Source organism: Echiichthys vipera (genome assembly GCF_963691815.1).
Source record: "Echiichthys vipera genome assembly, chromosome: 15".
NCBI lineage: Eukaryota > Metazoa > Chordata > Actinopteri > Perciformes > Trachinidae > Echiichthys > Echiichthys vipera.
The window spans coordinates 21,306,762-21,323,000 of record NC_139840.1 but is presented as its reverse complement, the minus strand read 5'-3'; the positions used below and the strand labels follow the sequence as shown (position 1 = coordinate 21,323,000).

The following is a 16,239-nucleotide window of genomic DNA, read 5'->3' as shown; positions in this document are numbered from 1 at the left end:
TGATGGCAGATTCTTTCTGTACTCAAACAGTAGATGACGGAGTTGGACTATCAGCACAAAGCCACACGTCACTGGACTAAATATGGAATCCGTGGTGCAGTTACATACATGGTACACACTAGTGTGTACATGCACATGTTTATACACATAAATACATTGTGTAAATGCATTTAATCCTCTCTTTTCATACCTTAAAGTAGAATGATTGCACCGTTTTAAGTTTAACTGAAGAAGAGTCACAGTTATCCTACTATGCTTATTGACATCAAAATTTTGGATTATTCATTTCTTTAGTGAGTAGCTGTATAATAAGCGGGATAATGTAGAGTGAGCCCGTCATTATTGCGAATGAAAACCCTTCAGGGTGATTCAAGACTTGCATCACTCTGTTGGAGTTCAATTTGCATTAATGACGGGTTCGCTCTACATTATCCCTTACGTAATAGACCGCATAGCACAGTCATACATTTGCATACATGGTCAGTTATACCCAAGGGCTGGGGACCTCCACAATGGCAGCCAGAGTGTGTGTTACATCGCCCACTACAGATGAAAAGAACCACATTCTGCATCTCTGTTGAATCCTCTCTTTTCTGTTTCAGAGCTGAGCCTGTTACACAGACTCACAGTTTGACTGGAGTGTATTTAGACTTCACAGACAGTCCTGGAAGGTGACAGGAGGCACTGTGGGAATCCGTGATGGGCAGAGTGGGATCAAACGTTTTTAAACAGTATGTGACGTTTTCAAATTCCCATTGCCATGGTCGTTCCTGGCCCGCGAGGTACGGCCCGTCTCACTGGGGTCTTCCTCATCGTCTACGTCGATCTGTTCGTCTTTCTTTTTGATGTAGCGCTCATAGAGTACCATAACGACGCCCATCAACCAGGCTGACACGGTGCCAGCAGCAAAGATGACAAAGCCGATGACGACAAAGAAAAGGTAGTCCCAGGAGCCCAGAGTCTGGTGACATAACGTCCGTAGCTGGATGCCCACCTCACCGAGACGACGGCCCTGCATGTCAGCAGGTGAGCCACACACTGTCTGGCCCTCATCTGTCACACAGACACACATCAAAAGGGAGTGATTGAGCATTAATCATAGCTCAAAAGAATACATCAACTTATAACGAAATATGATGAAATATAATGGAAATATTGTAAGCACACTGGAGGCAAAAATGCATTTTCTCTCTTTTCCCATACATAAAAATTGAGATCATTGAGTCATGTTGTTCTTTACATTTCTGTATGACATGAAACCAGGTTTGGGACATTCTTAATACACATAATGATCCAAGTAAAACCTTATTATATATGTATCCATAAAATATTGTTTTTTAATTATTTAAGCAGGATAATCACATGCATACATAATTCATTTTAAAACCCCTGAAAAGTTGGTTTAAAAATACATTTTTCTCTTTAGTATTAGTATTAAATTTTCATGACTAAACAATCACAATTAAAGTGCAGAAAAATCCTTACTTTTTATTAGGAACTTAATACTCAACATCCATCTAATCATCATCAAATTGAATCAACATCCGAACGACAGACTAGGTTGCCAATGACTCCCAAAACAACATATATGACTGTTCTAATTAATAAAATATGTTTTAAGTGCCTTTAAAGATCATTAAACTGCTGATCTCCTTTATCATCGTTTGAAGCATCCTTTGATGTTGAGAGAGCCGTAACAGAATGCACAAGTAACTTAGCAATGTAAATATTATACATACGGTATTAAACAGAACAGCCTGTTAAATTATTCATATTCAACTTCATATCGTTTTGCATAACATTTGTAAATGGCAGCAAACTGAATTGATAGCAGAAGGCAACCGTGACATATTCAGGCTCACGCAGCTTAAAGGCGTGAACGCAGAAAAACTGCACTAGCATAACAACGTTGCCTTCTGTATCAGGAAACCACACTGCTTTAAGAACTCAAGAGTCTTGAGTCGTCGCAGCATTGAATTCCCGTAAAAATCGAGTATGAATTATTCAAACGCCTTTCTCCCACGCAGAATTAGAGAGTGACACGGGCCTTTGTGTCTGCCTGATACCACAAATAATAAGCTTTCTCGTCATCGGGCACCTTGCTGAAATCCACAAATCCTAATACGAATGTTGAGTTCCTTCTCTTTTAGAAAACTACAGTAGATGGATATGAGTTTTAAAAGAGGCCTATCAATCAAATACTCCGTGCGAGGGATGTGGAGCTCTGCAGCAGCTGATGAGAAGCATTTTTCAGAAAATAATCCTGAATCCAGAGTCTTTTGTTACGGCGAGCAGAAAAACAACAGAGTGTTGCCATCTCCATGCGACCACTGTTTTTAATTGGCTTATGGTTTTTCAAAGCGTTTGTGCATGGGGGAAGTCCCACTGGGAAAGATCAAAAGGGTTTCTGCACAGGGAACATCTTTCTGTGAGCCTATTTCTATAGGCCTATTTCTAACAGCCTTGATATATAGCATCATAATTCTGCTGGCATATTTTGCTACAAAGTAAATATGGTTTGTGCATGTACAAGTAGACCCAATGAATGCAGCAACATTTACAGAAAACGCTTTGAAACATGCTGCTTTGACTCTCTGCACATCCAAACTACAGTATGTTTCCATTTCATAACTTTTGCTACATGACCTTTTTCAAGCTCCTAAAAAGGAGAGATTTTAAAATGCTGCTGACCCAGTTTTAGTTTGAAAACTCCTGGGTTGTGTTTTACTCTGGGTGGGTGGAAATGAAGTCCTTTTGAAACGATGACCTAGACACCCGCGTTCACTTTCTCATCCGGTCTTATAAGTCCCAAGTATTCTCTGATTCATGAGCCTTGACTAATGGTAGTTAATTCAACATGGATAACGAATCGGCAGCCGTTTCTGACCTTGTTGTTGATGCTAGCAGCTTTTAAATCCTGCATTTTACACTCCTACTTCCTCCTACACGCACAAGAGGTTAGCTATTATTTAAGCGATTTGTGTCCAGCGGCGTATGCCCAGTGTATGTGAATTGTTATCAGGCAGTATGGACGGAGATTAGTTCTGAAGTGGTGCCAAAACTCTTCTGAGAACAGAGATTGTTGTTGTTGTAAAATGAAAACATACTAGCGTGGATGCAGTAAATTCTGTTAACCATTCAGCCAGTGGCGGTCACAGGCTTTCTGAGGGCGGTGCTCGGGGGGATAAAAAGGGCACCAGATGCATGCGGTGGGGCACCAGCACGCATATACTTTTAACCAACTGTTTATTCATTTTATAATGGGAACTGGTTGTTCACTGTTTTATTCTATAAATATTTATCCTCTTTTAGCTAATTATTCAAAACATCACTTTTAGCTAACTATTTACAATTCCTCTGCCAGCTCGCTGAATCATTTTCATGCACTCTCAGCCACACGTGGTGTTAAGGTGTAATAGCTGACTTAGCGGTGGGAGGTGTGATTTGACAGGGTGAGAAGGATCACGCAGTAGCTTTCAATCAAATCACTTGTCAAAGTCAATTTCAGGACGACAGAAATGTAGCTACTTTTCACTAATATTTTATTCATTCAGTGCATAAATTTCCACTTTTATCCTCAGACGAGCTCTTCGGCGGCTCACAGATCTGGAAACGAGTGAGCAGCTGAAACACGAGGACAGTCAGCCTCTCTAAGCTCTATCCACCACAGAGAATTCAAAGCATACTCCGATGATCCTCTCAAAGGCTGCTGTTCACACAATATGTTGTTAGACTATAACATGCACACACATCAATTCATGCACACATGCACACACTCTCCTAACATATAGACATGCACTAGCCCCCTCCATGAGACTTAACTTCCCCATCTTCTATCTGTGTCCCTGCGGTCTGCTAATGTGTGAATGTGAACGTGTCCTTCCTAGTGTGTGTGTGTGTGTGTGTGTGTGTGTGTGTGTGTGTTCCAACTAGGAAGGAAACCCTTCTGGCTTCACCCCCCCCCCCCCTCCCCCTCCAAAGGGGCTGGCATCAGAGGAGAGGGCTTTCCCTCCCTCCTTCCCCAATCCACTCTGCTCTATTTCTAGACGCTCTCCTTATATAACAGCTGAAAAAGTGCTAATCCAGCCAGGAAGGCGAGACAGAGGAGAATCTGTTGGTTCCTTCCTGAAGCGCTGTCTCTCTCTCTCTCTCTCTCTCTCTCTCTCTCTCTCTCTCTCTCGCTCTCTCTCTCTCTCTCTCTCTCTCTCTCGCTCTCTCTCTCTCTCTCTCTCTCTCTCTCTCTCTCTCTCTCTCTCTCTCTCTCTCTCCTCTCTTTCTCGCTCTCTCTCTCTCGCTCTCTCTCTCTCTGTATTACTCACTATACGTAGTTGCGTTACTCTAAACCGAGGAGACAAGCGAGCTGTGTTGCATGAACCAGGTGGAGACCCAGACGAGAGTTAACAAGGCTTCGGAGACAAGAGTTCGCAGCCGAAACACGGCCGTCTCCAAAATGTCATCCCCCCTCAAGCACCGAAAGTGTGCTTTATCTGTGTTTGTGTGTCTAAATGCATGGACCAGTGAATGTGTATTGATGCATCTCTGTGTGTGTATGACTTTCCACATGTTTTAGGTTGCTTTTGCCTGTGCTGTCTGCTTGAAAGAGATGGACAGACTGTGTTTAAACATAACAGAGGTAGAGAATGTGTGAGTATCTATGTGTCCGCCTTCTCCCTCGCTGGCAGCTGTCACTGGAAGAGGCTCCACTCCAAATTAAGAGAGACAAAAGGCAATGAGCTGCAGGAAAATAGGACAGCTCTTACAGGGCCCGCTTTGGACTCGACCTAAGCTGCACATGGACCATGGTGAACTATAGTGTGTGTGTGAGTGTGTGCTTGTGTGTGTGCGTGTGTGTGTGTGTGTGTGTGTGTGTGTGCATGTGTGTGTGTGTGTGTGTGGGAGAGAGAAGCAGGGGATGCCTTTTTAGCAAGCATGGCCGTTGTATTATAGCTATGGTGTTAGAATTATGCCTGGATTGTTGCTCAGTAATACACACTATAAATAGCAGCTGCCCTTTTGCATAGTGACACATCCACACCGAGCATGAGCATAATAACTCAAAGTAAGAAAGATTGTTGAATATCAGACACATCTATCAGCTTGACAGTAATAAAACAAAAAAAAGGGGGGGGTGGGGGTCGATATTTGATGGAGCAACAATGATCCATTAATCCCGTCCACAGCACAGTATCTCCAAATCGCTGGATAAAATATGGATTTATTAGTCATTTCAAAATAAAATACTCCCAAACTGCAAAATGCAGAGCTGAATTAATGAACACAGTTGTCAGAAGAGAAATCTAACGGCCGCCTGCCTCTGATCTTCTTTTACCCTCTTTGCTATTTGATAGTCTGAATGCTGTCACGCTCCACTGCCGTCACCTGCGTGTCAGTCCACTGAAAGTTGAGAAAGGGGTGAACTTGACTTCTCCTAACTGCACGGCGGTTACATACAGTATGTGTATAAATGGTGCACATTCAACTAATCTAACGTAGAACTGTGTGTGATGACGGTGTTGTGTTTATGAGGGAAATTCATTGAGTCATTTCTTACTTTTACCATTATTATAATTGCAAGTTATCTTTTTAACACTTCTTTTTCTCTTTATGTGTTTAATTGGCAGCGCCTTTTAAGAAGACACCGTTTATCAATGCTGAAGTTGGTGACTTTCTGTAAAACATTTTTGTTTTTTATTAATATTCGCTGAAACTGGGAGGGGAGGAGTCTCTGACGCAGCGCCAATGACTGCTTGTGAACAGCCATCAAACAGTGAAACTAGGCAGCACTGATCAAATATGAATTGAGATGACTTTTCAGAAACATATCTAACAATGTATATATATATATAACAATGTTTGCCGGCTGGTTGGCGTGGATGGTTTTGGTTTATGAGAAACATGTAATACGTTAACAGAATACTGATGCATATATTATCAGTGCTGCCCAGTTTCACAGTTTGAACAGAGTTCAGAGCAGTGGTGTAGTGAAGGGTATACGCAGGTATACTGAGTATACCTACCTCTTATTGGGGCAGTTTACAGTATACCCACCTATCAGCCAAAAATACATTGAAATATATAGGAGTATAGTATCTTTTTATCAAAAAAATTGTCAATAGTTGTGCTGGACATATTATTTTTGCGTGACATAATAATAAAAAAGTGTAGGTTTACCCACTCCCTTCATGGCTACATACTCATCTACCTAGCAGTACCCCCCACTCATCAACTACCACTACACCACTGGTTCAGGAGTCATTGACGCTGCGTCAGAGGCTCCTCGGCTCTGTGGTTGTTGTTGGTCGGATGTGGTGGAATCTAGCGTTAGGAGCGGACAGAAAGCAGGAGGTGGAGGTAGAGATACATTTCAGGTCAGGATATAGGGACAGTTTCAGCAAAAAACAACATTTTTCATACAAAGTTAATGTCTTCTGCTTTAAGGGTTTGTAAGCTTATACACTACAGCAAACGACAAACTTTAAGGTTGTCGGCATGTGAAAAATCACTGATGCTATGCTGGCAAAGGATAAACAGTAGAGCTGTACTTGTCATTGTCCAGGGGCCTGTATTTGGGAATATAACCCTTTGACACTAAAGCACAATATCAAGTGACATGATGTCATCTGTGGCTCTGTCATGATCTAGTTTTAAGATCTATTATTAAGTTTTGCTCTTATTTGTTTCACATTCTGAAATGAAATGGTCTAATCATTTCACAGAGAGCAACAGCTTAATGGCAGGGTTTTTTTTTATCACAGTCTGAAAACCCCACAGTTGTTTTTTTTATTAATGGTTTATAAGCGATGGAGCATTAGTAAAGGATGTATTAACCATATATAACACCATTAATTGCAACTCATAAACCATCTATAAAGGGTGAATTATCAGAAAGTTGTACGATTAAATTCCATCTGCTATTTAAATGGTCTGCTTTCTCTTAATAACTACATGTTCCCATTTAATATTAAACGCTGCATTTGAAGGTGATGAAAACGTTTTCATGTTTTCATGAGATGCAGGCTGATTATTGAGGGCAACCAGCCACCAGCAAAAGGCCAAAAGTTTACATAACCGAGCATTATCTAATTATGAATAACTGGAGCAGCAGTCCTTATATGATTGGCTGTCTGGGGTCTGTGCGCTTGGTGTTATAAGGAAAAAGCAACAGTGAAAGGTCATGTTGTGATAATGTCACCTTGGGACATTAGAATAACAGAGAATGTAGGTTATAACTAATAAAACCTTGGAACTTGAAGCCCTCCAGGTGGACCCACAGACACAGGTCCTCGTTGTCGCACTCGCAGCTCCACGGGTTCCCGCTGAGCCCCACCGAGCGCAGGTTGGGCAGCGAGATCAGGGAGGTGATGTTAACCACCGTCAGGTTGTTCCGACTCAGATCCAGCACCTGGAGGGCCGCGTTTTCCGAAAAGGCGTCCTGGTGAATCTCCGAGAGCCCCGGGTTGTCTGTCATCCTCAGCATCACCAGGCTCGCCAAGGGGCCGAACGTCCTGTCCTCGATCCTATTCAAGGTGTTGAAGGAGAGGTCCAGGTAGGCCAGCTTCCGTAGATTCCCAAACGTGGACTCCGATATCTCCGTGAGGGAATTGTTGCTGCAGTCCAGGTACACCAGGTCGGAGAGGTAGTTGAGGGCGAGCGGCGGAAGCTCCACGATACGGTTGTTGGAGATGATGAGCTGGCGCGTGGACAGCGGCAAGTTGACCGGAAATGTGGTCAGGTGCTGCCCAGCGCATTGAACCACCAGCTGGTCATCACACACACACCTGTCCGGGCAGCCCGTAGAGAGCACCGGGGATGCGTTCACCCCCGCGGTGAGGAGGAGCAGAACTATGAGACGCAAGGGTTGCGCGCTTGGCTGCGGGACAAGACGCATGACACCGCCGAGGGCTTCATCCACCCCGTTTGGAGAGAGTCAGACGCGGTCACATTCTTCATTGATACATCCTCGCCGGGTTGTTTGTATCAGAAATGATTTCCACAGAGGTCAAATCTAAACGCTCGCCCGTGGCAAAGCTCTTGCGCGTAATGTCTCAGGTCATCCTGTCGTTGGTTCCGGATCCAGCGCGCATCCACCGTCTGGAACTTGACAACTAGATGCGTTCATGCTGTTTCAAAGTTCCTACATTAATTGCTCTTCTTGCATCAGAACGCAGCTATTTGCACGATTCTAAACGCTCCCGACGTCCTGTCATGCTGCGCTGCTCGTTATGATCACGGTCAGTTGTTCCACTACGTTTGCCATCCTCTCGCTTGCCGAAACTAAAGCCAAATGAGGGGGGCGCACTGAACTGCGCGCGGGTGGGGTGGGGGTGGGGGTTGAAGGGTGAGTTGTGGAGTGATCTCATGCTTTTGAGTGAGCTGGAACAAGAGGGGAAGCTCTGGGCAGCTGAGCTAATGGCAGTAACCCATGCATATTTGTAACCTATATTGTAATAAAAGTGATGCTCCAGCTGCAGACACAGTGATCCCCATCATGCCATGCCTCAGGTGTGTGTGTGTGTGTGTGTGTGTGTGTGTGTGTGTGTGTGTGTGTGTGTGTGTGTGTGTGTGTGTGTGTGTGTGTGTGTGTGTGTGTGTGTGTGTGTGTGTGTGTGTGTGTGTGTGTGTGTGTGTGTGTGTGTGTGTGTGTGTGTGTGTGTGTGTGTGTGTGCGCGTGCGTGCGTGCGTGCGTGCGTGTGCGGAAAAAACAACTGCACCTGACACCTGAGCATGTTGTATGTGATCAGATCCCATGAGCGTTTAGGCTTTGGAAAACAAGAGAGTGAGGCAGCGATAACAATGTGTTGAGGTGTGTGTGTGGGGGGGTGGGGGGGGGGGGGATATCAGGCTATCCACACCACTCAGACCTTTATGACCCCCCCGCCCCCCAATTCAAACCATACCCAGTATACAGCCAGCAGATGATGGGGCGAGATGAGACGGGACAGGGTGGTCTCAGGCAGCGGTTGTTTTTCTGCTCTCTCCAGTCTCAGTATGAGTCCTGAATCTATTCTTGGTTCCCTGTGTAGGTGTTGAAGTGCTGAATCAGACTCAGCATGATGGAGGAGGAGGACAGATGTGCCGCTGACAGTCCGTGAAAGAGACTATACCCCAAGTTGACAGGCAACAACAAATCGGCTGCACACGGACCACACTCACTCTTCTTCTCTTTTCTCACACACATACACAAAATGAAGCTGAACCACTTCCCTGCGTGTATTCCCTGAAGTCAGCCAGAGGTCTGATAGCCATGTACAACCTAATGCTTTTTCACACTTGCCATCCTGTGGACCGAACTAATCCACACAGCTGTTTTCTGTCAAGGATATTCAGTGACTTTATGAGGCCATCTAGTGACGAATACTTGGTATAGCTTTACAGTGAGCAGCTGCCATGAAGCAATCTTCTTACAGGCTCTTTTCCCCCCTGGTGCATGGTTTACGGCTTAACTGGCAATTACCCGAGATGCTTAGGATTACCAAACTGTGTTTATTGTTTTTCATCACACATGAAGCAGCAATTTATTCTTTAATCTCTGAAGTGAAAGCCCACCCCATAATGCAGGCTGTTCAGTCGTCAAACATTGATCATATACCTTTTTTAAAATTCTGGAGGAGATCCCAAAGTTGCCAAAGATACCAAATATGTCAGGTTAAATTTCAGGAAAAATGTGTATAAAATGGTGCACAAGACATGAGGTTACAAGAGGTTTTCAGACTGGGTAGAAGAAGATGATTGTAACAGACTTAAAGGATAGTTTGTATATTTTGAAGTAGGGTTGTATGTTATCCATAGTCAGTGTGTTACCTACAGTAGATGGTGGTCAGCACGCCTTCAATTTCGCAGGAGCAGGAAGGAGTCCTGACACAGAAGCTATGTACTGCTGTGGATGTAACTTATATTTAAGCCAATTTTAAAAAATCAATAGCGGTTTAAGTGGTCACCATATTTAAAATAACTGCAAAGCTTTACCTCGTCAGGCAGCCCCGTTTAGCAGCCCCTGTATTCTAAGGGGTTAAATGATTGTTTTTGTCAATGGAGTCTGGTGGCTTTGATAAGAGCATATAATTGCTTCATTTCCCCCTGAGTAAACTTAAACAACTGAGACAGTTTTTTTTTCGTGTAACAACTATTAACAGAGAAATCCATGAGAGTCGTTAACAGCTGGACGTGGCTAACACTGATTAGCTCTCGGCATAACGGTGAAGGCATTAATTCGGCTTTTTAGCCACTAACACTTCTCAAAATAACACCAAACCTCTGCGGTAGCATAAGAGTCCCTACACATAAAACAAAGTTGATTACCAAATGCAGTCCAAAAGGAAGTAGCCCACTGGTGCTTCGTTTTATGTGTACGGATACTTATCATGCTACTGCAGAGGTTTTGTGTTATTTTGAACAGTATTAGTGGTTAAAAAAGGCCGTTTTAATGCCGTTAATGCTGTTAGTGACTCCCAGGATTTCTCCATTAATAGTTGTTTCATGAAAAAAAAATGTCTAGATGGCTTATTTGATGTAGAAAAGTGCTGAAAAAGGCCATGGGGTGATTTTGCGCCGGAATTACACTTTAAGTGGCTAAAATATGTACTGCTGCTGCCCCGACAACCTACTGTACATGATACACTGATTAAACTACCTCTTACTTGAAAAAATCTGAACTATCCCTAAAAGAATAGACCTAAAAAAGGTCTACAAACTTCATAATTAAGCAACTAGGCCGGTCTCGACAGCAACAACTATGAATGCAGGCAGTAGTTGTAGTAGCTGTGTGGCACATCCACCTGTTGCCTGCACATGTTGCCAACACGCAAAAAAACCCAAATCTCTTCGATATACAGGCTACTTGCTTTGACTTCCCAACCACGCAGTGTTCACAGGAATAATTTAGTATTGTTCTAACATGGCCTTCTAATAGTTGGAATTTGCACCGTCATCCTACATTAGTATGACAGATGACTTGCAAAATGTAACGTAAAGGTAAAGCTGAGTACACCGTGAGATGAGGGTGTGAATTTGTTTGTTTTTGGTAAATCCCTCGGCCTGGTCACGTTTTATTGTAGTTTCACGGCCCTCTATATTTGTTTAATCTGCTTCATCTACTGCACAACACAACACAACACAACACAACACAACATAACACAACATAACATAATATAACATAACACAACATAACACAACACAACACAACACAACACAACACAACATAACACAACATAACATAATATAACATAACACAACATAACACAGCATAACGCAACATAACAAAACATAACAAATCATAACAAAACCCAACATAACACAACATAGCATAACATAACAAATCATAACAAAACACAACATAACATAACAAAACATAACACAACATAACATAACACAACATAACACAACATAACATAACAAAACATAACACAACACAGCATAACAAATCATAACAACATAACAAATCATAACACAACATAACATAACAAAACATAACACAACACAGCATAACACAACATAACTTAACACAACACAGCATAACACAACATAACATAACACAACATAACAAATCATAACAAATCATAACAAATCATAACAAAACACAACATAACAAAACATAACAAATCATAACAAAACACAACATAACAAAACACAACATAACAAAACACAACATAACAAAACATAACAAAACATAACAAAACACAACACAACACAACACAACACAACACAACACAACACAACACAACACAACACAACACAACACAACACAACACAACACAACACAACACAACACAACACAACACAACACAACACAACACAACACAACACAACACAACACAACACAACACAACACAACACAACACAACACAACACAACACAACAATATAATATGTTGCAGCAGTGAGCCTAGGACTGCTGAACGAGACACCACCAACAGTGATATGCGATACAGGAAATTCTGGTCGGTCGGATCCCTGCTCCCCTCAAAGGAGGGCAGATTTTTCAGCTGCCTTCCACTTAAGTTTATCAGGCCCTGACGTTGTGAACTTGCTCTCTGGCACAGCTTACTGCACTTCAAAAAGCATAGAGCCATTGTTATTTTATCACTTGCACCTGTGCTTTTAATGTTATGCCAAGTGAAAATGCCTGTCATAAAAAAGGCAGTAAAAGTTGACACTGTCAGATAGCCCAAGTGGATGCCTTGTTTAATATCTTGATCAGTCACATATAGTAAATCCTCTTAGACCCATTACTTCATATCTAAAATATCTCATAATAATTAACCATATTGAATAATCTGTTCTATGAATCTTTTCAAACAATGATGAATCTACCTCAGGCTATGAAAGAAACCAGAGAGATGGTGGTGATCACCCATGAATACAGTCTCATCATCCTCAAGTGGTCGAAAAATACCTTAAACCTGCCAGTCAGTAAACAAATCAATCTAATATACAGCTTATACTGCACTGTAACTTCTACTCCTTTGATATTCTTGGTTGTATTTTATTTTAAATTATTATTATTTGTAATTATCATTGTTATTATTATTTTATCTGAATGGCATTTATTATCTAAATGTCATTTTATGTTTCTTTCGACTGCTTTTAATGTTTTATGTAAAGAATTACTTTGTTGTTAAAAGATGCTATGCAAATAAATGGTTGTTTAAAAGGTGATTGGTTATATCTCAGAATATTTATTGTGGTTATTCTAAAGGGACTCATCCCTTAAACAACCCTGCTATCCTAGTTTTTAATTTTTTATTATTTTTTAAGAAATGTTGAAAAAAAAATTCACTTGAAAGTTGTAAGGCAAAATGTGTAAATCACACTGGAAAAATTTACTTTTTTCCTGTATTATAATTTCAGGCTGTAAAACTAAAAAAAGTGACTATTTCAAAAGGGTATCATGACTTTCTATAGGCACTTTACATAAATAACTGAATAAACTAATGCTGAAATTAATGTATAATTAAATACAGGAATAAATAAATATATGCACAAATAAATACATAAATTCCTAAATAAATAAATGAATAAATGCTGAAATAAATGAATAAATAAATGCTAAAATAAATAAATATTGAAATAAATAAATAAATGCTGAAATAAATGGGACCTCCCACCTCATTAACATACGAAAACAGAAATAAATACATTTAGGTGAACAAATATATTGACATATATATAATGCATTTATTTAATAATTATTTTATGCATTAATTTACATGTTTAAAAATGTATTTATGCATTTATTTACAAATTTATTGAGACTAAAGTCATGTTTCATGCTCCATAAGTCACTGTTGTTAGGGAGCCCCTTAGTTCAGCTGGTTACCAAGGCAACATAACCTAGCAACGTAGCATACCTGCGGTCTAGGGCGCATGTCAGAAAAGTGGAACTGATTGTTTGAGGAAATGTTTCTGTTTCGCTTAGTGTAACAAGTTTTCCGGACGTTCCCGTGACATTTAGCACACATTAGCGTTTAAAGTTATCTAGTAAATCATTTTCCAAAAGACAATTCGTGTCGCAGAGGCGGCGGCCACCACGCCCACGCTGTGTGTTACGCAACCCTCTACGCACACGGACACATTTGAGTGAGAAACTTCAGGGTGGTCGGGTACTTTTCATCCGGTGCTACAGCTGTTAACCTCGGACACTATCTACACCTTTAAGGTAAGACGCTTAAAGTGTTAGTATCGCTGTGATTTTTCCTTTTTAGACTTGTTGGTGCAACAATTAATGGCGTCGCTTGAATCCTCATTTGACCTTTGGTTTTTAAGGCGTCCTTGCTTTGTAGCTACAGCCTCTGTTCTCTTGTTTGTTTGGTCGATTAATTAATCATTTGTTTGATAGAGAGAGCAAAGGAGCACGAGGACACGCAAATGTTGTTGTTGTTGTCGTCCATGTTGTTGATTTACAGGCATGAAAAAACTCCATTTTCATACCAGAACAACAACAAATAAGTGCTAGGCTAATTTAAAAAAGTTAAGAGTGATCATTCACAAATTAGTAGTAGTAATATAGAGTATATAGTAAATGGTCAGCCCTGGTGCCTCACAGCAAGAGGGTTCCCGGTTCGAATCCAGGTGTGAGATTAATTGATGACTCTAAATTGCCCTGGAATAAAAAAATAATACATTTTAGCAAGCAAATAAGCAAAGCATTGTTAAAAAGCAATCCCAAAGTGCTTCAGGGTAAAACAAGATTTGAAATAACAGGTTTAAAAACAACAAACTTAGTCAAAAACTGACATAACAATATATACACATGTACTTATACTTTTTCAGGTTTGCCAGGATGGTTGTGCTTTCCAAGGAGTATGGGTATGTGGTGTTGACTGGCGTTGCCAGTATAGTGATGATTGGACATCTGGCCATTAAAGTTGGCAAAGCCCGCAAGAAGTACAATGTACAGGTGAGCAGAAGTATTGGTGTTCAAATATTTAGCAGAATCATAGTCCACTCTTTCTCATTCTTGGCGTTTAAGATTAAGCACAAGTCCACAGTTTGATGGCACAGTTTCACACTAGGGCTGTGCCTTTTTGTTGCTCGCGTAAATACTTTGAATTACCAGTACAAATACACTTGTCTCGCCCTGCAGTATCCTCAGATGTACAGTGACGACACAGAAACCGGAAACATTTTCAACTGCATCCAGCGTGCACACCAGAACACGTATGTATGAGCTGGAATATGAGCAATGTGACTCAAATATGCACCCACTAGACCGATATCGTACCACGCTCTCATGATTCATGGTAACAATGGCAAAAGAGGTGAAAGTTAACATGCTGTTATCACCTCTCACCAGCCTGGAGATCTACCCCGCCTTTCTTTTCTGCCTGACGGTTGGTGGTGTGCATTGTCCTGTAAGTTTTTTTTCTTGCACTGTCATACTACTGTAGCACCAGCTTACATGCATGTGGATAATGTATCAATTAAAGCACAAAGTGTGAGAAAATTCTTGATAATTTTGGGGACATTTCAGTTACAAAACCACTTTTGCTTGGATATAAGAGGGATTCTGAGGGAACTGATGCTGTAAATTGTACAAGGAACCCTTTTACTTGGTGCATTATTAAAAATATAATGTTTAATTAAGAGTTAACCCCAAATAAGCTGCATAGATGTAGTGGTATTTTAATTGAGTTGCCTTTCATATAATACCGAAATATAATACCGTTTTGTTTTTTTAAACCCAGTCCTAACTAATAAGATAATGGCATGCAAGTTTTTTTGTAAGAAATGTATATAATTCTTATAAAATCCTGTCATATCTTTACTTGTGTGTCTGTCCGGCCACAACAGCGTCTCGCCAGTGGACTTGGAGCTGTATGGATTATAAGCAGAGAGGTGTACGCACATGGGTACTCTACAGGAGGTGAGAAAATGTCGGCCAGTCCATGTTTCCATTTACACTTTGTTTTTTCTCAAAGTAGCGCAGGGTTAATAATACTATTCATCTCAATCAGATCCGAGTAAAAGAATGCGGGGAGCGTTTGGGAACGTGGCTCTGCTGGGGTTGATTCTGACTACAGCCAGCTACGGCCGACACCTGCTTGGCTGGACGGGACCGCGGATGGGCTCCTTCCGTCATAGCTGTTGTTAGTAGTGAGGATGAAGTCTTCAGGATGGGCTCGCCCAGTTACTCCCCTTTTTTATAATCAAAGCCACTTTACATTACACATATACAATGGCACATGTGTAACTTTTGACCCATTTAACCATTTGAAGTAAGGTGAAGTTCATGTTGTCAAGTGACCCGACTAGTTCTCCAGGTAAGGAAGCTCCTCCTTTTTAAGACAAAGGACGGGCTGTAGTCAGCCACTAGTCGGCCGTCCCATAACTTGCGAGATCTGTCGGTTTGTCTTGATAGTGTTTCCACCTGCACCCCGATTTAGAAATGTTCAACTAGTTGACCACATGACATGAATTATCGTCCACATTTTTTGCACTACATAAATGATGCTGTAATAAAAAAAGGGAATTCACTGGGAATTTTACGTTTGATGGACTTTGGCAGATTATCACTAAGTCATGTTTGTTTTTAAGTCTGATTTTGCATGTGAATACATTTCCTTATAGTGGTTTGTCCAAAATATTGCTGTTGAGTACAAAAGTCCTATCATTGTTTTTTTTGCTGTTTCTCATACTGAAAACAGGGTTTTGACTGGTCACACTAAAGTATATTAAATATTATTCACTGTTCATGAATGATCTTGTGCTTTTTCTTTATTAGGAGTCGAACAGGTATTGATTG

At 41.1% G+C, this 16,239-nt stretch overlaps 2 protein-coding genes across 3 annotated transcripts; one reads left to right on the top strand and one right to left on the bottom strand.

Moving 5' to 3' along the window:
* Positions 1-724: 724 nt before the first annotated feature.
* On the bottom strand, positions 725-7,888 carry LOC310958023 (leucine-rich repeat-containing protein 52-like; the record flags this gene model as incomplete). Its single annotated transcript, XM_083928811.1, has 2 exons — positions 725-1,053; positions 7,240-7,888. 2 exons carry the CDS (start codon positions 7,886-7,888, stop codon positions 725-727), a joined length of 978 nt encoding a protein of 325 aa, XP_083784937.1.
* A 5,533-nt stretch (positions 7,889-13,421) lies between these two features.
* mgst3a (microsomal glutathione S-transferase 3a) lies at positions 13,422-16,187 on the top strand. 2 transcript variants are annotated; one of them, XM_083928986.1, is made up of 6 exons: positions 13,422-13,653; positions 14,277-14,394; positions 14,581-14,654; positions 14,791-14,848; positions 15,288-15,360; positions 15,452-16,187. In XM_083928986.1, the coding sequence occupies exons 2-6, from the start codon at positions 14,278-14,280 to the stop codon at positions 15,586-15,588; spliced, it is 459 nt and encodes a 152-aa protein (XP_083785112.1). In that variant the 5' UTR covers positions 13,422-13,653; position 14,277; the 3' UTR covers positions 15,589-16,187. The 2 variants fall into 2 exon arrangements, with proteins under 2 accessions (XP_083785112.1, XP_083785111.1); XM_083928985.1 differs by having other exon boundaries at positions 14,268-14,394.
* The last annotated feature ends 52 nt before the right edge of the window (positions 16,188-16,239 follow it).